General features: G+C 41.0%; 1 protein-coding gene across 7 annotated transcripts in view; it reads left to right on the top strand.

Moving 5' to 3' along the window:
- SH3KBP1 (SH3 domain containing kinase binding protein 1) overlaps positions 1 to 22229 on the top strand; it is a 336262-nt gene that overhangs the window by 214459 nt on the left and 99574 nt on the right. For all 7 annotated transcript variants that reach the window (XM_055565562.1, XM_055565558.1, XM_055565556.1 and 4 more), the window contains one exon: positions 21322 to 21397. In XM_055565562.1, the coding sequence (XP_055421537.1) occupies positions 21322 to 21397 (76 nt within the window). The remainder of the gene's footprint in view (positions 1 to 21321; positions 21398 to 22229) is intronic.

Raw genomic sequence — 22229 nt, forward strand, 5'->3', positions numbered from 1 at the left:
GTCTTTTGGTTGGAGCATTTAATCAATTTACATTTAAAGGAATTATTGATATATGTGTTCCTATTGGCATTTTCTTAATTGTTTTCGGTTTGTTTTTGTAGGTCTTTTCCTTCTTTGTGTTTCCTGCCTATAGAAATCCCTTCAACACTTGTTGTAAAGCTGGTTTGCTGGTGCTAAATTCTCTTAACTTTTGCTTGTCTGTAAAGCTTTTGATTCCTCCATCAATTTTGAATGAGATTCTTTCTGGGTAGAGTAATCTTGGTTGTAGATTTTTCCCTTTCAGGACTTTAAATATGTCCTGCCATTCCCTTCTGGCCTGCAGGGTTTCTGCTGAAAGATCAGATGTTAATCATATGTGGTTTCTCCTCTGTGTTGCTTGTTGCTTTTCCCTTGCTGCTTTTAGTATTCTTTCTTTGTGTTTAATCTTTGTTCATTTGATTAGTATGTGTCTTGGCATGTTTCTCTTTGGCTTTATCCTGTATTGGAATCTGTGTGCTTCTTGGACTTGATTGACTATTTCTTTTCCCAGGTTAGGGAAGTTTTCAACTATAATCATTTCAAAAATTTTCTCATACGCTTGCTTTTTCTGTTCTTCTTCTGGGACCCCTATAATTTGAATGTTGGTGTGTTTAATTTCCAAGAGTTCTCTGAGACTATCCTGATTTCTTTTCATTCTTTTTCCTTTATTCTTCTCTTCAGCAGTTATTTTCACCATTCTTATTTTCCAGCTCATGTATCCATTCTTCTGTCTCAGTTACTTTGCTATTGATTCCTTCCTGAGTGTTTTTAATTTCAGTAATCGTGTTGTTTGTCTCTGTTTGTTTATTCTTAATTTCTTCTAGGTCCTTGTTAAATGTGTTAATTGATTCTTGCATTTTCTCCATTCTATTTTTGAGGTTTTGAATCATCTTTACTATCATTACTCTGAATTCTTTTTCAGGTAATTTACCTGTTTTCTCTTCATTTATTGGGTTTTGTGAGTTTTTACCTTGTTCCTTCATTTGCACAAAATTTCTCTGTCTTTTCATTTTTTTCTAACTTACTGTGTTTGAGGTCTCCTTTTCCCAGGCTTTAGGGTCATATAACTTCTTCCTTTTGATTTTTGCCCTTGGTGGGTGAGGGTGATCCAATGATTTGTGTCGGTTTCACGTTGGGAGGGACTTGTGCCTGCATTCTGGTGGGAGGAGGAAAGTTTTTTTTTCCCCCTCTGGTGGGCAGTACTATATAAGGCACTATGTTTTGAGGTGGCTGTGGGAAGCCTATCTGCTGATATTTGGGTTTGTGTTTTTGTCTTGCCTGTTGTTTGGTTGAGGCATCCTGCACTGGGTGTTGCCAGCAGTTGGGTGATGCCTGGTCTTGGATACAGGTGGAGGCCTTAGTGGGAGTTCTCACTAATTAATACAACCTAGAAAAACATCTATTTCTGCTTTATTGACTATGCCAAAGCCTTTGACTGTGTGGATCACAATAAACTGTGGAAAATTCTAAAAGAGATGGGAATACCGGACCACCTGACTTGCCTCTTGAGAAACCTATATGCAGGTCAGGAAGCAACAGTTAGAACTGGACATGGAACAACAGACTGGTTCCAAATAGGAAAAGGAGTAGGTCAAGGCTGTATATTGGCACCCTGCTTATTTAACTTATATGCAGAGTACATCATGAGAAACGCTGGACTGGAAGAAGCACAAGCTGGAATCAAGATTGCCGGGAGAAATATCAATAACCTCAGATATGCAGATGACACCACCCTTATGGCAGAAAGCAAAGAACTAAAGAACCTCCTGATGAAAGTGAAAGAGGAGAGTGAAAAAGTTGGCTTAAAGCTCAACATTCAGAAAACTAAGATCATGGCATCTGGTCCTATCACTTCATGGGACATAGATGGGGAAACAGTGGAAACAGTGTCAGACTTTATTTTTCTGGGCTCCAAAATCACTGCAGATGGTGATTGCAGCCATGAAATTAAAAGACGCTTACTCCTTGGAAGGAAAGTTATGACCAACCTAGATAGCGTATTGAAAAGCAGAGACATTACTTTGCCAACAAAGGTCCGTCTAATCAAGGCTATGGTTTTTCCAGTGGTCATGTATGGATGTGAGAGTTGGACTTTGAAGAAAGCTGAGTGCCGAAGAATTGATGCTTTTGAACTGTGACGTTGGAGAAGACTCTTGAGAGTCCCTTGGACTGCAAGGAGATCCAACCAGTCCATCCTAAAGGAGATCAGTCCTGGGTGTTATTTGGAAGGAATGATGCTAAAGCTGAAACTCCAATAATTTGGCCACCTCATGCGAAGAGTTGACTCATTGGAAAAGACTCTGATGCTGGGAGGGATTGGGGCAGGAGGAGAAGGGGACGACAGAGAATGAGATGGCTGGATGGCATCACTGACTCAATGGACATGAGTTTGGGTGAACTCCAGGAGTTGGTGATGGACAGGGAGGCCTGGCGTGCTGCGGTTCATGGGGTTGCAAAGAGTCGGGCGACTCTTTCAGACGACTGAGCGACTGAACTGAACTGAACTGACTGAGGATCAGAAGTTCTCTGAAAGTCTAGTGTCCTGGACTCAGTGCTCCCATTCCAATGGCTCAGGCCTGATCTGTGACCAGGGAACCGAGATTCCACAACCTGTTTGTTATGGCATTAAGGGGATTAAAGCAAACACACAAAAATAAAAAAAGAAACTATAATCAAAAAACAAACTCCAGACAAATGGTAAATACAAGATCAGACAAGTAATACCAAAATCAAAGGAACATACACACACACAAGAAAAACTAAAACAGTACAAAGCAAAAAGAGTACAAGAGTGACCTGGTGAGTGAAGGAAACCAAAAATGATATTGACCAATTAAAAAAAAAAAAACTAACTAAAACTCAAACTGGAATACAATACCAAAGCAGAGTGCCAACTGGGGAATAAAGGAAACAAAACAAAACAAAGTAACAAACATGGTTAAATAAAGAAAAAAAAGGACAAAATTAGAAAAAATAGAAAAACAAAGTTAAATAGGAGTATATTAAAACGGTTTGTATATTAACCTTAAAGAATAGTTAAAGAATAACTACAGCAGGAAAAGAACAGTAAGAAAAATATTTAAAAAAGAAAAAACCCCATAGAACTACAGAAAGCTAATGTAGAAGTAGATTAAAGAGGTATATAAAGGAAATAAAAAGTGTGAGTTTTTTTAAAGTTCTCAAAACTTTAGATAAACTTAATAATAATAGTAATAAAATCAACAGTGACAGAGAAAAAAGAAGAAAAACAGAACAAGTCAAAATATCAGAATAATAATAAATGTTTTTCTTGGACCTCAGCTGTCAGCATCCTTTCCCTCTCTGTGAGTCATAGTCCACCTCTGCCTCCCTAGAAGGCCATCCAGTACTGGGCTGGTCTGTGGACCTGCTGTCAGGACAGCTCAGACTCTAATCTGGCCCTATTTGCTGCATGTTCTTGCCTCCAGTGTCCACAGCTGCCAGAGCGAGAAGGCATTTTCTTTTGTGGAAACTTTCATTGTCCTTTTGCATATTCCATAGACACAGAGTCTGCCTAGTTGATCATGTGGATTTAATTTGCATCTTGTCCAGCTGGTGGAAAAGTTTTTGATCCTCTTCCTTTACCACACTGCCCCTGGAGTTCAATTGTGTTTTTATCTCCACTTCTGCGTGTGGGTCATCCACAGGAGTTTGCTCCTGAGGCTGCCCTAGAGGACTTGGGTCTGCCCCAGTGAGGACCAGGTGTGGCGGTATTGCAGCTGCTTGGATCACAGGGGCCCTGGGAGCATCAGGTACTCAGGGGAGCTGGTGACCATGGGCATAGGAGATATGGCATTATTAAGGTTTTTTCTCCCCTCTGGCAGCTCTGCCCTAGTGAGGATCAAGCATGGAGTTAGCATGGCTGCTTGGATCTCAGGGACCCTGGCAGCGCCAAGTGTGCAGGGATGCCAGTGGCTTCAGGTACAGGAGTTCTGGCACTATTAGAGTCTTTATCTAGCTTCTGGCAGCTAGCCTTACAAAGGCCTCCCTGCCTGGCTGTTCCTTCTCTGTTGCTTGCAGCAGTCAGTTCAGTCACTCAGTTGTGTCTGACTCTTTGCAACCACATGAACCACAGCACACCAGGCTTCCCTGTTCATCACCATCTCCTGGAGCTTGCTCAAACTCATGTCCATTGAGTCGGTGATGCCATCCAACCATCTTATCCTCTGTCGTCCCCTTCTCCTCCCGCCTTCACTCTTTCCCAGCCTCAGGGTCTTTTCTAAGGAGTCAATTCTTCGCATCAGGTGGCCAAAGTACTGGAATTTCAGCTTCAGCATCAGTCCTTCCAATGAATATTCAGGACTGATTTCCTTCAGGATGGACTGGTTGGATCTCCTTGCAGTCCAAGGGACTCTCAAGAGTCTTCTCCAATACCACAGTTCAAAAGCATCAATTCTTCGGCACTCAGCTTTCTTCAAAGTCCAACTCTCACATCAATACATGACCACAGGAAAAACCATAGCCTTGCCTAGACGGACCTTTGTTGGCAAAGTAATGTCTCTGCTTTTCAATACGCTATCTAGGTTGGTCATAACTTTCCTTCCAAGGAGTAAGCGTCTTTTAATTTCATGGCTGCAATCACCATCTGCAGTGATTTTGGAGCCCAGAAAAATAAAGTCTGACACTGTTTCCACTGTTTCCCCATCTATGTCCCATGAAGTGATAGGACCAGATGCCATGATCTTAGTTTTCTGAATGTTGAGCTTTAAGCCAACTTTTTCACTCTCCTCTTTCACTTTCATCAGGAGGTTCTTTAGTTCTTTGCTTTCTGCCATAAGGGTGGTGTCATCTGCATATCTGAGGTTATTGATATTTCTCCCGGCAATCTTGATTCCAGCTTGTGCTTCTTCCAGTCCAGCGTTTCTCATGATGTACTCTGCATATAAGTTAAATAAGCAGGGTGCCAATATACAGCCTTGACCTACTCCTTTTCCTATTTGGAACCAGTCTGTTGTTCCATGTCCAGTTCTAACTGTTGCTTCCTGACCTGCATATAGGTTTCTCAAGAGGCAGGTCAGGTGGTCTGGTATTCCCATCTCTTTCAGAATTTTCCACAGTTTATTGTGATCCACACAGTCAAAGGCTTTGGCATAGTCAATAAAGCAGAAATAGATGTTTTTCTGGAACTCTCTTGCTTTCTATGTTGGTCATAACTTTTCTTCCAAGGACCAAGCGTCTTTTAATTTCCTGGCTGCAGTCACAATCTGCAGTGATTTTAGAGCCCTAGAAAATAAATTCTCTCACTTTTTCCATTGTTTCCCCATCTATTTGCCATGAAGTGATGGGACCGGATGCCATGATCTTAGTTTTCTGAATGTTGAGTTTTAAGCCAACTTTTTCACTCTCCTCTTTCACTTTCATCAAGAGGCTCTTTAGTTTGCTTTCTGCCATAAGGGTGGTGTCATTTGCATATCTGAAGTTATTGATATTTCTACCAGTAGTCTTGATTTCAGCTTGTGCTTCATTCAGCCTGGCATGTCACATCATGCACTCTGCATATAAGTTAAATAAGCAGGGTGACAATATACAACCTTGACATACTCCTTTCCAAATTTGGAACCAGTCTTTTTTTCCATGTCCAGTTCTAACTGTTGCTTCTTGACCTGCATACAGATTTCTCAGGAGGCAGGTAAGGTGGTCTGGTATTCCCGTCTCTTTAAGAATTTCCTGCAGTTTGCTGTGATCCACACAGTCAAAGGCTTTGGCATAGTCAGTAAAGCAGAAGTAGATGTTTTTCTGCAACTCTCTTGCTTTTTTGATGATCCAGCGGATGTTGACACTTTGATCTCTGGTTCCTCTGCCTTTTTAAAATCCAGCTTGAATATCTGGAAGTTCATGGTTCATGTACCGTTGAAGCCTGGGTTGGAGGATTTTGAGCATTACTTTGCTAGCATGTGAGATGAGTGCAAATGTGCAGTAGTTTGAACATCCTTTGGCATTACCTTTCTTTGGGATTGGAATGAAAACTGACCTCTTCCAGTCCTGTGGCCACTGCTGTGTTTTCCAAACTTGCTGGTGTATTGCGTGCAGCACTTTCACAGCATCATCTTTTAGAATTTGAAATAGCTCAACTGGAATTCCGTCATGTCCACTAGCTTTGTTCGTAGACTTAAGAGAAGTGTTTTTCCTCCTGACACTGCTGTGACACTACAGTTTGAATGAATGAATGAATAAAAATGGCAGGTAAGCACAGAGTGAATTGAACTTTTGCTCTAACGGACCAGAAATTTTTCTACAAAAAGATTTCTCTTAAAAGTGTATTTATTCCATCTGTCCACACCCCAAACTTGAATCTCATCTAAAAAAAAAGTCAGGCTTGGTTTTTGAAAGGTAGCAAAATCAAAGTATGTTCACATTACGTGAAGACAGTTGGTAAATAGTTGAGAAAAGAAGATAGCTGTGAAATCTGTGTGATTTTAAGGGTTTGATATACTTAAGTCAGTGGTTCTAAGATCAGGGGGAAAACAACCAAACCTCAAAATCTGGGAACCAGAGTTCAGTCACATTTTGTTTTTCTACCATTTGTGAAACTATTTGTAATAATTACTTTGGTTTGTGTTTAAAAAGAGTTTTTGCTTATGAAGAACTGATAGAAAACTGAGAGCAATTAAGCTGTGGACCCTGTGCAAATAGGTCACACCCCTTAAACCAGTGCTTCTTCAAATACTGGGAAGTGAGAACTTGATAAGGAATCATTCATTAAAAACAGTTACACAGTTAATTCAACTCTTTTCAATCCCTTTCCCGTGTATAAATAGGAATTCATGGGTTTAATTAGAGGAGCAAGAAATATATTTTTTACATTGAAAACATTTGATAAAATGACTTGATACTTTTCATGAAACAACATTAATTGAAAATGACTTTAGATCATCCACTTAGTCACTGATGGATAACTATAAGTAAAGTGTGATGATAAATGGCCAGGGATGCTCTGTATGGGTGGTATCTTGTGAGTTACCATCATGACTCATTTTACATCTGTTCTTAGCATCCTTACTAATGACTTGGAAAAGGAAATATAATGACACACTCATGGAAGCTGCATGTGATTTCTAGTTAGGATGTGTTGCAAACCAAGTCAGACTTTAAGAAAGGCATCAGTAATGTGAAAGGTAGGCCATTCTTTCTACCTATGTTAGTGTGTGCTATTTTCTTAAAACTTTTACTCTAAAAGTAATCACTGGTTTGTAGAAACACTGGATAGTATAAAAATATATAGCCAATGGGAATTTCCCGTATGACTCAGGGATCTCAAACCAGGGCTCTGTAACAACTTAGAGGAGTGGGATGAGGTGGAAGGTGGGAGGGAGGTTCAAGAGGGAGGGGACACATGTATACTGGTTCATGTTGATATGTGTCAGAAACCAATACAATTCTGTAAAGCGATTATCCTTGAATTGAAAAAATTTTAAAAATATAAAAGAAAGTAAAAAGCATTATAATTTAATCACCCTGGGGTCCACACTGTTGACATTATTTTGTATTTGCTTTCACTCCTTTTGCCATGCATTTTTAACTGGTTGAGATCATACCACATGCATAATTTTTTTTCACACACATGATTGTGTATCTTTTCCACTCAGTATTATATATGATTTCCCATGTCATTGCAAACTTTCAGTAGACATCTCTCTAGAAGGCTATGGAATGTTCAGCTTTGAGGCTCTAGTTACCTAGAAGACCTGGGAGATCTGGAATTGGATGGTTGCATTGATTCCTGTCAATATTGTATTTAAATCTCCCATATTATAGCTAAAAACACAACACTGTCTTGAAAACAGAGATAAAAATAACAGAGGAAAGCTGTTTTGCCTTGAGGGATGGGCTGTGTAGCAGTAGGCATTCCACAAATGTTTGCTGAATTTAATGTACTACCTATAGGATCCAAACTGAATACCATTTGTCCCTTCCTTCCTGGTCTTGAAAGAAGCCTTTAAGAGCAGCATTTGGCAGTAAAGCCTGGCCCCTTCCAGGAAGAGGCCTGTGAATCCATCTTTTCATGTGTAAGTATCTGTCAGCAATATCCACTAGCATATTTGGAAATCTGTACCACATGAGTTTATGGTCTCATTCAGCCACTGTTTCTTCACTGCCTTGGGAGGAGTATCAGTTTGGCCTGGCAATTTCAGATTTCTTCATCCATTATTGAATGGTTGCCAAGCTTTGTGAAAGATGGCTTGGGGTGATTTTCAGTGGTGGTGTGTTTACTCCTGAGTATCAAAATGCTCAATAAAAGGCTTTCTGTTCTCTGACAACAGGCCGTTTTCCCTAGACACATGCCTTGTTGTTTTTCCATCGTTAACAGTAGATAACAGTTTGGGAGCAGCCAGAAGCAGTTGGCATGGGCTCGAACTTGGGGGGCTTCTGGCCACTCACTGTTGGGCACCACCTTAACCGAAGCCTTATTGACCTGAATGCTCTGTGGTTTGTCGGCTCTGGTCCTTGTGGTTTCTCCTGTTTGTTCTGTCTGCCTTTCCTTATAGGCAGTGACTATATGGTGATGGCTGTTGCCCTTCTTCCTTGATCTTTTTTCAGAATGATCGCTTTCCTCTGAGCCTGTCTCTGCTGTGTGACTATCTTCTATAAGTTGTTCATGCTCTCCAGTCCCCAAGCAGAGGAGCGGGACAGTTAACCTGCTGTTTTTCAAAGCTGTTGTAATTGAAACAGTCTTCCTTTGTAACTAGATTCATGAAGAGGCATTATGATGATTGATTTTTTTATTTGGTAAAATTCAATAACAGTAATAATGGTTATATACTTTACATATATTTTTCCATTTAATCTTCCTAGAAAATCTATGAGGTACCTATTATCTCCATTTCAGACAAAGCAACTGAGGTTAAGTAAGTTGCCCAGGATCACATAGTTGGTAAGTCTGATCTTAGAGGGGATTCCTATTAATACTAATTCACTCTTAACCACCAGATGCTGTCATGAAAGGGAAAACAGGTTGATTTGTTCCATTCTTACATCCCTTGTACCTAGAAAGTGCATCTTACAGAGGACTTCCCCATAAATCTAAATTTTTTTTATTGTTAATATTTTTTTAAATTTTTTAGCCATGCTGCCCAGCATGTGGAATCTTAGTTCCCTGACCATGGATTGAATGTACACTCCCTGAATTGGAAGCATGGAGTCTTAACCACTGGACTGCCAGAGAAGCCCCAAAATCTAAATGTTTTGGATGGATGTTGAATTTATTGTGGACTGAAGTAAATTACAAAATATTTCGTACCTCCAGTGTGCAAGACACATCACAGAATACAAAGATTACCACAATACAGCCCTTGCCTTCCTGTCTTGCTTATAGTCTCAGTCTGTTAAACAGATACATACATCAGTGGCCATAATTACAAGGCAGAGAGTAGTGAATGCTATTCTAGAGATTCAAAGCAAGTTCAGTAGGAATAGGAAGAAGAGAGAATTCCAACAGTTGGCATCTAGGATATTTTTATGGAAGGCACAGAATTTGGGTTCACCCCTCATTGTTAAATATCTTTTTTTGTTGTTAATATCTTAATAACTAGTTATTAAACTACTCTGAGTTTAATTGGATCTCTTTTTGAGGACCTCCATTCTTGGAGCACCTTGGGGTCATCTTTCTAAGTATTCAGCTCTACATCTAGAAAATGTAAGCAATGTGTACCTGACCTCTGGATGTGCTTAAAAGTCCCTGTTTTGCATAAGTATGTGATGTGAACTCATTCTTTCTAATAAAATATAAAGGTAGTGTCATTGAGTCTTTAAGCTTTGGTGCAGTTTTCTCTTCTGTTCTTCTGTAAAATCGGGGAGCCTAGTTGATTCCAAAAAGGAGTAAGTGTTATTCTTTGGGAATCTGTGGAGCAGCTGATGAACATAAGGAATGAGTCCTACAGGATTTAAGCCAGAGCTAGTAATATTTACATTAGCCAGATTTAGAGATTGTCTTTATGGAGACAGTTGGTTATCTTTCAGAGAAGTGGAAAGAGTCTTTACTGGAAGACTGAGGTGAATTTCTGGATAAAGATGGGTTTGTTCTGTAACTCACCTCACTACATGCTGTCTGCACCCCTAATGATTTTGCGGTTGAATATTAAATAGCAGGATATCACAGCCTCATGAGCAATTTTTTTGCCATTCTAGTCAGTATTCCTTCATAGAGAGAGGCTGGTAGAGAAAGAGCAGTATACCCTAAGCCTTTGTAAAAATTGTAATAAAATATACATAACATAAAACTTACCATTTTAACCATTGTTAAGCGTACAGTTCAGTGACATTAAGTACATTCACATTTTTACACAACTATCACTATCATCTGTCTGTCTCCAGACCTCCTTTCACCTTGCGAAACCAAAACTCTGTACCCAGCAAGTCTCCATTCTTCCTGCCCCGCCCCTGGTGGTCACCACGCTACTTTTGTGTCTCTGTGATTTCTACCATTTTAGGTGTCTCATATGAGAGGGATCATCTAGTATTTATCCTTTTGTGATTGGCTTCTTTCACTTAATGTAATGTCTTCACGGTTCATCCATGCTGTACCATATGTCAGAATTTCCTTTTTTTTTCAAGGCTGGATAATCTTTCATTGTATGCCCTAGCCTTGTAAGTAGCAATTTTACTTGAAAACCAAGCAACAAAACATTGCTCCAAGTATTACCTCTTTTCTTTCTTTTCTTTGATGGGGTGGGGGTGGGGATTTTGAAATGTTTATTTTAGAAATACGTAAAACTAAAATGAGTACTCCAACAGCTTACAGAGAAGAAACAAGAAGCTACATGTTTATAGATTCACGTTTGCATGAATATTCTTACCATGATTCTAGGACCCAGAATACCTAGAATAGAGGACATTACATTTTGATTTGAAAAATACATAATTAAAAAATTTTACATGTACAAAATATGACTAATATCACTTTTAGAACAAAAGCAAGCTGCTTCTAGCTTGTCAGAGTTAAAGGAAACCAGTAGTGCTCATACTGATTGGTTATTAGATCTTTATGCCAGCAATATAAATACATTACAGAGCTTCCAAATGTTTTTAAGGAACTGCCTGAGAAATTAAAAGTGTGTCCTGAAGTACATAGTGAGACCTTATTGGTGACACTGAAAATCAGGTATCAGTTGGTCACAGTTTTCATGATGATGCCCCAAAATATAGGTCAGCTTTCTAAACCAGCTCAGCCTGCTTTGTCATTTATTATGGACTTCATAGCCTATTAACAAGCTTAGCATAGCTTATTAACTTATTGTGACTGAAACTGTTTCATTTCCTTTCCTTCCTCTGAAGGACAGAAAAGCTTGTCCGGAAATTTCTTTTGGGGGAAAGAAATTTCCCATTTTTGTCTCTATCTTAAGACATTTTTGGAGACATACTTGACTAAACTGTTTACTTGAAATTTGTTAGATTAGAAAGATGTTTTTTCATATGTGTCAAGAGCTTATATATTTTTATGTATTTTTTTAATCTTTTCAAATGGTAGATGGGTTGATGTTTTAACAGTAAGCTAACTGTTCAAAACTATCACAGGCCTACTATTTTTTCACTGATGTCACCACACCAGCATCAGAGACTTGAGAAACATATCCACTGTGGTTCTTCTCATTGGGATAGATTTTCCACCATGCTCCTCTGAGCCTCTGTTTCCAGGTTTTTTGCCTCTCTAGTGAGGGTCTGAATTTAACGTTCTTCTTACACCATTGGCACTCAACATCTCTGTCGAATACATACATGTTGACTTAAGAACATAACAGAGTTTGGGTGTTTTCCCATCTGTATACACACCAATTCAGTCGCTGATTTATCCCCGTCATGACTGTGGAGTATAAACATGTTGTCAGTCTATGTGTTTCTCCAACCTCTCTTCTGCATCCTTAGTTTCACTGCCTCAGTTGGATCATTGTGGCAACCTCCTAAAGATCTCCTTGACTTTCACGTGCTCTTTCTTCTTCATTCCTCCCAGTGCCACCAGATCACTGGTCTTAAAGTCACAAATGTAATCAGACCATACCTCTGCTTACTCCTAGTTGCCTTTAAGATACAGCGGATTCGTTTTGATGTTTGGCAAAACTAATACAGTGTTTCAGGTTTAAAAATAAAATAAAATTAAAAAAAAAAAAAGATAAAGCACAGACTGTAACATTGGCCCCATTTATCTTGCTGACCTCCTGGTCCAGGCATCTCCCTCTCCCTTCACCCCACCTGCAGGATCCCCCTTCATCAGCCCCATTCTGTGCTGTGAAGCCCCCTTTCCCTGCTTACCTTCTTACCTTTGCTCCTTCTTTTCTTTAGCCCTAATGCTTTTTCTACCATTTTCTACTGGGCAAATTCCTACTCATCTTTCAGAATTTAACTCCAGCTGCATCACTGCTCTGAGACTTATTTTCCCATGTAGAATTGTTAATGGCTCTTTTTTTCTCTTTTATATATACTTATATTGTCATGTTTATCCCTTTGCACTGTGGTTCTTGGTTAATTAGTATGTCTCCACTGCTAAACTTTGAACTCATTAAAGATCCAGGACTTGGCCCATCTGATTTTTGTAAACCCAGCTTCCAGCATGGATCGTGGCTTATGGTTGTGTTGTTGTGCTCTGTTGCCCAATCCTGTCCAACTATTTGCAGCCCCATGGTCAGTAATCCACCAGGCTCCACTGTCCATGGAATTCTCCAGATGAGAATACTGGAGTGGGTTGCCATTTCCTCCTCCATGGGATCTTGCCAACCCAGACATCAAACCCACGTCTCTTGTGTCTCCAGCATTGGCAAGCGGGTTCTTTACCACTTCACTACCTGGTAAGCCCCTAATGTCCCTGTAATAGTGGTCAAAGTCAAATGTTCACTCATGGTGGTATTTCTAGAAAAGAATGCTGAATAAATGAACACGTGAGTGAGTGAAAGAAAGGAAGGGAGGGAAGAAGGAAGGAAGGGGTGAATGAAGGAAGAGTGATGGAGCACTTTAAAGATAGAAAGGAAGACTGAATAATACTTTGCCCTCAAGTATCTCATACACATAAAAATGTCATGATCACATGTCAGCTGCATGTCAGTAGAATATATTTAGCTAGCTGGACTTTAGTTGCACCTTAGAGGTGAGATGGAATTCAGATATACTAGAGGAAAAGATGCTATCCCAGGTAAGGGGAATAGCCTAGACTATGTTGGGACTGAATAAGTCAAAATACTGTAGAGCTGGGAAGGATCTTGTATGCTCATTGAATTCATACAGCTGCTTTATTAGAAAATTAGGACTTGCTCCATGTATGTGTAGGCAGTTTCTTATTAAAGCCCCGGATAAACATAACTCAAACTGGCCCTGTGATATTCCCTGCTGCCCTACCATCTTTCTACATTCTTCTTAAATTCTCTAAATGCATCTAAAAGGAAGGTATTATTAATCAAAAGATAAAACTAATCCTCTGGTAGAAGAAAGGCATGAGATTCCCTTTTATGTGTCCTAACAGCAGAAGAGAGTCTTTTGAAAGCATAATGGTAAACTGTGTTTTGCCAAAGTAGTATGTGAAATGGAAATTTACTTTGGCTTGTTTATCCTCTTTGAATAAGATGTCCTACAACAAAATAGCATGCAGGCTCCTCTCTCGGGAACAGTGGGGGTAAAATAGAAACAGCATTTTCATATACTGTCAGACGTTTGGAGAGCTACCTTCTATGCTTTTAATGTTGTCTGAATGTACATCCTCCACCTCATTGAGTACTTAAGTAGGTTTTGATTCGTTCTTTAGCACTGCATTTCCCTAGCATGATTGGAAGCCTCTAGTACACCTTCAGAAAGTTATTTTGCTTTGACAAAGAGAAAATCCAACCCATCCCATTAATGCATGTATTGGATGGTTCTTTCCAGTTTTTTTAGGGCATGGTCTCCTGAGGTATTCAAAAAGCAAACAAATGAACCAAATGATCAGATCCTGGCAGAAGTTACAGTGCATGATAAATTCTAGAATTTGGCTCGTATTCTCAGGTACATCTTTCCTGCTGATGCACACATGTGTCTCAGAGAGTGTGTGTGTTTAACATACAAATATAAAACAGACTTCATATAAGCACATTCAGTAAAAGGATAGATACTAACGTTTCTATTGGACAGGTTGACAGAGTAAACCCTGGAAGATCTAATGGAAGCATCTAAGATGGGATTAGGTGTCTTACAGTCAGAGAAAGTTTGCTCTTTGTCTAAGAGCACAAGAGAAAGATGCCAGCCATGGAGAGATCTAGCACGTTGCAGCGATTAGAAGTAAACCCTCAAATTTCTTCAGGACTTTGGGAATTTACATGAATAGCCATTGAGAAACAGTATATATTCTGAGTGTTTTAAGTAGATATAGTAAGGGGTGATGGTGGAGAGTGATTAAAATTTGAGTCTACAGGAGATCCAAAGAAGAGACTTGAATTGGGGAATAGGACCATTGTCTAGAAAACTTTCAAAATAGTCCCTATGATAGAAGCTAAGTCCATAGGCTGGGGTCAAAGAGGAAGGGATGAATCTGAAAGCAGAAACTAGGTGGTGGGTTTGATATGGAAAGGTACAGTAAGAGAGTCAAGAGTGGGTTCCAAGTTGTGAGTCTAGGAGACAGAGAGGATGAAGCAAGAGAATTTAGGAAGCAGAGGTGGTAATGTTCTCACCCAGCAATTCCATAGCTTGCTCATTCTTGTGATGTGTCGACAGGTATCAAAGAAGTGGGGTGTGTTCACATAAATTTAGAAAACTCCAAAATAATGTTAAGGATAAAAGTACACTGTAACTACAGGACTTCTTCAAGCCCAAGTATTCTGTGTTTCCCACATTTACCAGATTGTGACATGAGGTGTTGAGGTGCTGAGTTGGTGTGTTGGTGGAACATCTTGGCAACACTTTTTGGAAAATTATTTCAGAACAAGAGAATGGGGTGTGTGTGTGTACACATACATGAGTGATAGTGACCCCTCCAAGTGAGAGTCCTTTGATCATAATATATAGGAACTTGAGACAATGTGAGGGAGCAAGCAAGGAAGAGTATTTGGAAGTCACAGGCAGAGAGAGGTCCACCAGAAACCTGGCCGAGATTGGGTTCTTCTTTATGGCAACCAATAATTAATAGGAGATTGGAGTCATGTGCATGAGAACAAGGGAGTGAGACAGGGGCCATAGAGGGCCAAGAATAGAATCTGCTGTTATCAGAAACCAGGCTAGAAGAGCTGATATGTGACAGTGACAAACAGCAGGACTCCAAGAGGCGTCTGGATCGTCAAGGAGGACAGCTCCTTTCATGTAGCTCTTGTGATGTGGTAGGATGCTAATGGTAGGGCAAAGGCGGAGGAGATATCGTCCCCAAATTTCTGGCTCCATTCAGTGAATACTTCCTGGCCCTTTACTTTGTGGAGATAAGAGAATAATTAACATCTAGGCTTTGCTCTCAAGGAGGGCACTGTTTCTGAAAAGAAAGAAGGAGAAAAGCAGTTAAACTTCAAATACTTCTAAAGCAGCTGTGAATCTGACAAGGTCTTTAACTCTGGTTGGGCCGGGAGGTTTCATGTAACTTGACTTATCACTAACTTTTCAAGACAGCCAGGGAAATACACATTATGTGAATAATTGCAAGTCTTAAACCCAACATCATAATCAGAAGATTACTTTTTACATTTTATCTTCTCTTATAGCCAAGTTTGAAAGAGATTCACATGAAGCATGTCCCTTTGGAGATGTCAGAATTAACACAGTGGTATGTGAGGTATTTCGAAAGTAACCTCTGTCCCTAGGATGGAGGTCCAAATATATATTTTTCCAACTGCACTATGCATTTGATTTTTAGAATTTTGAGTTGTATTTTATTCTGGCATATCTTCTGTTGAGATCAAGTCATTTAAGCTGAGCCAGTCAAAGGTGGGTGAATTGACAATTGTTAATGTAAATTTCCCAGCGAGTTAAAAAAAAAAATCTTCTATTAAAAGTGCACAGATGCTCTGTTGTGTGGACACTCTTTTGTACTAGTTCTCTTCTGGCTCAGACAGTAGCTGGCTGCTCATAGGGCTTCTGCCCTGCTCCTGCCTCTCCCTGCTGAGCACCGAGAAGACTTCATAATATCATCAGTCATAGATGTTCGTGAAAGGAGCCTGTAAGAATAAATAAAAAAGGTAACAGTGAGTTGAAATAGCAGTTTGTATATCTCTCTGAGTTATGGTGGAAAAGGAAAGCTGACAGGTTGTGGATATGGTCATATAGAGACACTGTTTTGTCTCTATTCTCATTGTGGCCTCCCATGACCTGTATCTTGAACAGGATTTGGGCTGACCATGCAATGGGTGGGCACCCCTCAACACACCACTCTGGAGAACCCAGGGAATTGTTGATTCAGTGTTTGCAGGGACATTCAGCATCCTCTTGCCTTTTCGTCTGCTTCACTGCTTCATGTGTTTTGGATTTAATAAATCTGTACTGAACAGAAAGGGAAAGTGCTGTCAGATACTAGTGTAATAAAATTAATGCCTTCAAAGAGCCATCCTTGATCTTGTATCTCACCAGCTTTTTGAAACGTCATCTCTTGTGTTTGGCTTTGTGTAAACACTTGAATGCTGTCTCCATTTAGCTCCTCAGAAGATCACCTTTTCCTAGAATAGCTGCCAGAAAGCCTAGTCTTCCCACAGTGGGGCTCCACCAACTGCTAGGACGTACAGAGCTCTCTCCCCCCTCCCCTTGCCCCGCCAACCTGGTTGCCTTTGTGATTTCAGTTTTCTGTGATTGTGCTGGAGAAGAGACTTCCAGAGGTGAAACTTAAACTTTCCTCTCCTTAGCATTGTCCTATAACTGGAAATTTTTTTGTACTCAAAGGAGCTTGCATCTGAATTAGAATAAAGTCAGAGGAGTGATTTTTGTGCTTGGTTTGAGCGGGATCCTGGTCTCAGGCTCCAGCAGATGCAAAGAGAAACAGATATTATTAATCATTAGGGAACCGGATTCCACTTGAGTCCAATCCAGTGATTGTGTTTCCTACAAGCATTAGTTTCTTCATTTTGGCACAGAAAAGAAAAAAAAAAATAACTTCACTAACTGAAATCATATGTGAGTTATCTGTTCTGATGGTCTGTTACCAAAATCTTGCTGAGCTGGAAGTGTATATGATGCTCTTACTGTTCACAAAACTCCCCTGAAACTGTGGTTAATACTTTTGTCAAGAGAGCTCACAGGTGAGGGACTTCTGATATTAACTATTCAAAGGACAGAATTTTTTGAATTACTTATTTTTAAAAATCAGTCTTTAATTGGAGTTTAGGGCGTGACAGGAGTGACAGAAGTTGACACCAACTTGGTGATGACTGTGTGTTGAAGATAGTCACCATACGTCAGTTCCAGACATACATCCACTCCCAGACCAGCAGTGGCCTCTGGGTTGGGGGCAGTCAGACCAGAGTCACGTGGATGTGGATCCTGGGAAGTCTTTAGCCACAGCACAGAATAGAGGAGGGCATATGGGCTGAGCTATAGAGGAGGACACATGGGCTGAGCTATGGAGCAGAGCGTGGGAGTCCCTCCTTTGGAAAGTGAAAGTGAAAGTCGCTCAGTCATGTCTGACTCTTTGCAACACCATGGACTGTACAGTCCATGGAATTCTCCAGGCCAGAATACTGGAGTGGGTAGCCTTTCCCTTCTCCAGGGGATCTTCCCAACCCAGGGATCGAACCCAGGTCTCCTGCATTGCAGGCGGATTCTTTACCAGCTGAACCACAAGGGAAGCCCCCCTCCTTTGGAAGGCGCTTGATAAAGTGGGCCCATTTGCAGATCTCTTAGAAGATGGAAGAGCTGCATCCTGAGCAGCATCAGCACAGCCCTGAAGTGTAAGGCCCATACTTGCCCGGGATAAACCATCTTCTTTGTGATACCCAGGAGGGCAGGAACTCTGAACTCAGCTGAGGAGGCCAAAAGTGGAGATCCTGGATGCTCATCCACATCCTCTACCGCCTGCCAAGTGGATGAGAGATGTATAGATACGATTCCCCAGTTTTTCCATCCACATAAACCTGCATGGTGGCTGACCTTCAGTTACATAGGACCCTTGTGTGTACTGGAGCTGGGCATTGCTCTCATGATGTGTGCCCTTTAAAATCTAGGGTTTCCATTCATGTTTAGTCCAGATGTTTTCAGAGGTAGGGGAAGCTAGAAGTCTGGTGAGAAAGAAGTATTTCACTACCTTTTGTCTTTCTTGTATTTAGAGGAAGGGTAAGGGACAGAGGTTCTCAGATGGGGTATTTGGAAAAGGTGTAGGGTGTTTGGGGTGGACACAGTGATGAAGGAGCACTCTAGGCTATTACTGGGCAGGAACAAGGGTTGCTAACTGCCCTTGAGTGTGTGAGAGTCTTGTCCAGTGAAGAAACCTCCCACCCCAAATGCCACTGAAGAGCAGCAGGGCTTGGCCTTCCCTGAAGGTTGGTGCAGTCATGGGGATCTACACACCTGGTCTTCAAGGTAGTCTGAGCCCAGGGAGGCTAGATACAGTCTTCCATTTTTGCTTCAAAGCCATCTTGCTGTCTGTTCATTCATCTGCTGTCTGTTCATTCAGCCTTTCAGTCCTCCTTTGGTGAAGGGTCTCGTGGCCACCTATACTCCCCTGGCCCCCACCACTATATCCTTCAGTGATATTGTCACCTTGTCTGCTCTGTTACACTTCATTTCTTCTCTGAAGTGACTCATTTAGTAGCAATGACAAGTTCTTATGCCAGTAAGACTGGAGAAGGGGAAGGCATTTGGTGGAAGGAGGTAGAGAAGAAAGGAAGAAGAGCAAGCAAGATGTCTTATAAGTTGTCTAGCTTTGAGACTAGGCACCCAAGCTGTTAATCCCAGGAACAGGTAATTGGTTAGTGCTAATGGAATCCTTTTACATCGAGTTTGGTGGTTGTCACACTTGAATGTACATCACGATGCCGTGGAGGGTGTGTTCAGACAGAGACTTCCGGGCACCATCCCCCGGCTTTATGATTGAGAAAGGCTGGGCGGGGCCTGGGAATTGGCCTTCCTGACAGTCTGCAGATGAGGCTGGTGCCACGGGTCTGGGAGGCAAACTTCTCTAGGTCTGGGTCCTAGAGAAAAGAGAGGTTCCTGGAAGACCAGGCTGATCGGGGAGGAGCTGGCATTCCTCTCGACCTTTAGTCAGGGCCCATATGAGGAAGAAGAAAGAAGTTAAGATGTAGCACCCCCAGAAGATGACAGCCACGTCAGCTTCACCACCACCCCAATTCTGGGATCCATGAAGAGGCCAGTGTGCTGTATTTTCTGAAATACAAAGAAAAAAAAATACAGTAATCTTTGCTTTCTTATATCTTTCTGTTCAGAAGTAGGAATATTTAACTGGTGGCCTTTCTTGATGTCCCTTAGCTTGGTAAACTGGGATATCACTGGTAAACCAAGACATCAGAGCTGGAGGGCAACAATTCCTTTCATTACCAAATAAGGGGGAGTCATAAAAATACACAACCTGTGAAGGCTTCTCTAAAGAAAGGCATCTGGCTTAAGGCCCAACCATTGGATGTCTGATTTTTTCAGGAGTGGAAGCCAAGTCAGGATTGGGCATTATGTTTACTGCTCTGTTTTCCTAATTTTCTCTCTCTACTGTCAGCAGTAACTAAAGGATTCATTGTTTTTGTTTTCTTCTTCCTAATTTGTTGACAATAGTGTTGCTTGATTCTGGTCCCCAAAAGGGAAAACCAGAGAAAGGGAGAGAGATTCTGTTGGAAGTGTGAGCAGGAATGCGGCTAACACTCTGAGAGCCTCTATTTTTATTGTCACTTCCTGACTTTTCAAGATAATTCTAAGAACAGTTTTTCATCAAATGTGACCTTATGGCCAAATAACAACCAGCTTTTTTTCTCCTTGACGTTTTGTCAGAATCACACCATGTTATTAGTTTGAGTACTTAGCGGTGGTTGAGGAGCGGCATAATATTTGGGGTTTCACTTTTTATCCAATATAGAAAGCCCCGTGGCACTAAATAAAAATGTCACCGTGTAAAATTTAAAGGCTTTCTGTCACAAATGTTTTTAAAAATTCATGAAGGGCTGAGGATTAGATTTATCTTACCCTCTTTCTGTGATATATTCATATTTAATGTTAGTTTCAGCATTTGAAGCATGAGGAACTTTTTTGAATGAAAAACTGTGGTGAACCAGTTGTATCTGAAGAAGCAGGCCACAGGGTGGTGTTTGAATCGTGCAGTTTACTCCCCTTCATGTGTTCAAGGGGGCAGATATGCTTGGTTTTCCCACTGGCTGGACTTCTGCTGGGAAAAGCCCTCGTTGCTGGAGAGGTTGCCACACGTGGCTACTTGGCTCTGACAGCTGTTTCCCTGTGTCAGGGGCTGTTTTCCTTGGGCATTAATCCCCAGCACACATATGTGATGGCGGAGGAGCAGAGTGGGGCCAGACCTCCTCTTTGGAACTCTTGTTTTTCTTCTTTGTGGCTTTGAGTCCCTGAGTTGCCTGTGTTTGGGGAACTATCTTTAGTCAGAGACAATATCCAGTCTTCCCTGTGGAGGGTCCAGAAATAATGAATGACAATAGAATTAGCTATGAATGAAGAGAAGAAAACGAACTCAAACTCATGTATTTTTAAAAAAATTGCTAAGTAGATGTCTTGGGTCTGCAGCATTGGCCTTACTCAAAACCCTGGAGGGTGTGAAAGCTGGTGAGGAGGAAGGGAGCTGTTGGCCCTGCTTGTTCCACCTTCAGGGCAGACAGACCTACCTTGGAGGACACAAGCATGCTTCCTCTCACCGCAGGTTGGCTCGTAGGTGACTAGAAGGAGACGCGACAAGGCATGTTTGTTGTGGACTGTGGCTTCTGCCTGTCCTTCACCTGTCCATCATCAGTCTGTTCTTCTGTCCCTCTATCCCTCCATTCCTCCCTTTTTTCTGTCCTTTTGTGCTCTCCCTCTTCATGCTTTTCTTCCATGCTGCAAATACTTTTAAGCACCTGCTCTGGGCCATAGATTGAGCCAACTTCTCATAAAATGAGGGGAAATGTACCTGTTTTCTCTGCTGAAAGTAATCAACCTTTTAATAAGAGCCAAGGAAGAATGGCAATAAGAGATATGGCTTGCCTACAAGGATAAAGCCCTTTTGAGCTGATTTTCCCACTTACTTGTCCCTGAGGTCCAGACCTAATTGAAGACAGGCAGCCATTACCTAGAACAGTACCAAAACGTAAGTGTGCGGTTTGGGGGATGAGTTGTGAGCTTTTCGTCATCATGATCTTGATGTTTTTATTCCTTTGTTTAATGCAGAGAATAATCTTGATAAGTAAAAATCATCTTTTCCCCCCTTAGACTATTGGCAAGAAGTTACCTCCAACTGCAGCAACTCCAGATTCATCAAAACCAGAAATGGACAGCCGGACAAAGGGTGAGTTTTCCTTGTTTATCTGTTTTATGTTTGAAAGCAGTGAATGGCTTTATGATCATTGAGCCACTTTTGAAAAATTCTTATATAATCTTAATGGCTTTTTAAATAGCACATTAGGGAAAAAATGCACCCAGATAGGTTTCATTGTGTTCAACCAGTAGGGTGGGTACGAGTTCGATTCAGAACTCCTTGATGGAAGAAGATGCTTTCCTGCCATTTGTTTCTCACCTGCTTGCAGAGCCAGGGCTTATCCATGTATACCTGGATCCATCTGCCAAGTTGAGGAGTCAGGAAGGTTTTAGAAAATGGCAATTCAAGCAGTGTTGAGATTCATAGGCCGTCAAGTCAGAGAGGCTTTATGTTTTAGCCTAACCACTCAACAGACACTCCCAAATCTTGACTCCTCAGCACAGCTCTGTTGTATTCCTATAGTTACAAGTGTCTGTCTTCTGTCGAGCCAGATATGCTCTTCCTGTCATTTTTACCCATCGGTTCTAGTCTCTGGGTCTATATTGATTTTAGCCCATTTTTCTCCTAACAGTCTTTTAAGTATTTGAGGATAATTGCCCCCCCCAACCTTCCCAGTGGTCAGTGCTCCCCATCCTAGAGTTGTCAGATAAAATACAGGGACGCCCAGTTATATTTGAATTTCACATAAACAATGGACAATTTTTTGTCTTTAGCATGTCCCATGCAATATTGGTTATTTATACGAAATTCAAATGTAACTGGGCATCCTGTGTTTGTATTTGCTAAGTCTGGCAGCCCTCCACTTCCTTTAGTCATTCTTCCAATAACTGGAATGTTCTGAACGTGCTCTAGTCAGGAATAA

The sequence above is a fragment of the Bubalus kerabau genome, chromosome X (assembly GCF_029407905.1).
Source record: "Bubalus kerabau isolate K-KA32 ecotype Philippines breed swamp buffalo chromosome X, PCC_UOA_SB_1v2, whole genome shotgun sequence".
NCBI lineage: Eukaryota > Metazoa > Chordata > Mammalia > Artiodactyla > Bovidae > Bubalus > Bubalus kerabau.